Genomic DNA, 2,286 nt, shown 5'->3' with positions numbered 1-2,286 from the left:
TTGGCGGGCTTAGTACTGAGTTGCTGCGTACTTGAAGGGCAAGCTGGATCACTAAGCGAGAAGTTCTTTCTACATTTGTTCGTGACTCGAGCGAACGGCAGTCAGCGTTGTGCGAGCCCGAGTGAAATTGGATCGTGAGTTGGACTTAGGGGTTTGTGTACAAGGGTCTGGATCCGGACTTTGCCACTGTGAGCTTTTATATTCACCTTAGCAATGTGAGAGCATTTGCCTCGAGACAAGTACATACGGCTTAAAAATACAGAATACTTCACAATCACAATATCCCTACCAGCGCCGAGACCATTGTCACTGTTGCGGCTGCCCCACCTGGACGAGCACTGTTGGTGGAACCGCTTCCCTTCGCGATTTTGGTCTCTCAATGTCTGACCAGCTTGAGTTGTACGTTTTGTCTGGCGCGTACTGCAATAGCTCCTCGCTGGGAGGCTCGAGGCCGGCGCGATCCGCGTTAGAATGCTTTGTAGAGGCAGAAGCGGTCTCTGGTAGCTGCCCAAGCTGCCAAGTCAACGGAATAGACTCGTCCTTCTTGATGGCCGTGCTCGTGCTCCAAACTAACGCAGGGTCAGCAAACATATCGACCTCCATTGACTGCGAAAAATTGCCAAGGCCGCTTACGAGTTGCAAAGACGACACCAATAATTGAAAGATAGTAGTCCGTGATGAAAAGGTTGCCCGTGAGAGTCGTATACTGAGGGTCCACGAAGATGACGGTTGTAAGCGCAATATTGAAGATAACTGAGAGTTCCTGTCAGCAACCCGTGAACTACATCAGCTAGTGGACTTACCGGGAAAGACAAAGTTTCCGACCGCTATCCAGAACAATGTTCGGAGTCGGGATGCCAGAGAGCCTATGATGCAAGGTTTAGCCAGTTATTCACTTGTGGTAGAATGGAGCCTTACCACCTGCACCAAAAGTAACTCGCTGGCTATCTTGTCCCTGGAAGATGTGCGCGCCGTACAGTTTCCAGATAAAATTTGTCGATAGGTAGCTACACACGAAGGACTCGGAATGAGCTGTATCACTCAGGAGGCGACAGACGACTACTCACGCGTCGTCGAAGAGCTGCAGTAGGCATGTTGCTCTGATGTATGGGAACTGTTGCCAGCCGATGTTTTCTGTTTCCGTCAGCGCACCTGAGTATTGGGTCGTCTCACGAACGAAGACCTTCCAGAACGATGCAAGGCAGCCTAATCGAGCACATTTTACTACAACTGGGAACGCAGAGACGGCAGCCAATTTGGACAGCGGAGTTCGGCGAGGTGGAAAAACTATTGCGAGCCGGAAAACGAGCACCAGTTCGGCCACCCATGGAGATAGCAGGAGTATCACGATGAAGGCGGTGCTTGTAGACCCGCTCATCTGGATTGTGGGATTTGATACTCCAAAAAGCTTAAGTGTGTGAGAATCTGAGTGACAGAAGGGCAAGGACTCCCGCTTACCATGCTGTAGTCACCGAACATTGCTATTCCAATGCCCACCAAGATAGAGGCTACATTTAATATGAATATGGGCTGCCTGCGAGTCGTAGGGGTGGAGAACCAGAGGAGCGTGATGAGGATAGGAATGAGCATGGATGCAAAAATCGTGAAAAGAAGGGCATAGTTTATGGCCGGACGTATAGCTTCTGCGAAGGCCTCGATAGTAACGGCGACCTCTGGCGAAATGGAGTCAGAGTAAGTCGTCGCGAGCGGAGAAGAACCCGTGAAGGCCATGAGAGAAAGAGGAGACCAGAGCTCTGCTGCGAACAGATGCGGTCGCCATGCTTATATGGGAGTCCAGTACCATATTCATCTCAGAACAGACAGTTGATATGATGAACGAAGGTTTACTGTGCTCTACCAATGTGATCATGGAACACCGGCCTCCAGGCGACTTCGGATCCCAGGCAATGGTTTGACTCGGAGGATCAGTCAAATGTACAAGATAACCGCAATCCAGATTCAACATCGTACCGGATGATCGGTCAAGTGTGTGACTAACATGGAAGCTATGCGGCCGACTAGCCACACCTTAGGCTTCAACCCGCCGTGCGAGGTGTGTATAACTACGACACCGATAGCGAGGTCGTTGACGGGCGAAGCACTGGGTTACGGACCTTCTGACACAAGCTAGATCTAGAAATATGGTTGCACGGGGAGAGACACATGTGAGTCGTGAGGGGTCCAGGTGTCGGGACATCATCCGCTGGATCCTACTCGCATTCATCTCTGAGAATAGCGCACATCGCGTGCACGTATGGGCCGGCTCGCGTTCTCGGCGGGACGTTC

At 51.3% G+C, this 2,286-nt stretch overlaps 1 protein-coding gene across 1 annotated transcript; it reads right to left on the bottom strand.

The window, feature by feature from the left end:
- Positions 1-1,061: 1,061 nt before the first annotated feature.
- On the bottom strand, positions 1,062-1,731 carry PHACADRAFT_155296 (uncharacterized protein; the record flags this gene model as incomplete). The annotated part of the gene is made up of 2 exons (XM_007403255.1): positions 1,062-1,425; positions 1,473-1,731. The coding sequence occupies 2 exons, from the start codon at positions 1,729-1,731 to the stop codon at positions 1,064-1,066; spliced, it is 621 nt and encodes a 206-aa protein (XP_007403317.1).
- Between the last annotated feature and the right edge of the window lie 555 nt (positions 1,732-2,286).

This window comes from Phanerochaete carnosa (genome assembly GCF_000300595.1).
Source record: "Phanerochaete carnosa HHB-10118-sp unplaced genomic scaffold PHACAscaffold_927, whole genome shotgun sequence".
Taxonomy (NCBI): domain Eukaryota; kingdom Fungi; phylum Basidiomycota; class Agaricomycetes; order Polyporales; family Phanerochaetaceae; genus Phanerochaete; species Phanerochaete carnosa.
Note: the sequence above shows the minus strand (reverse complement) of the source record. Positions and strands in the feature narration are given on the sequence as shown.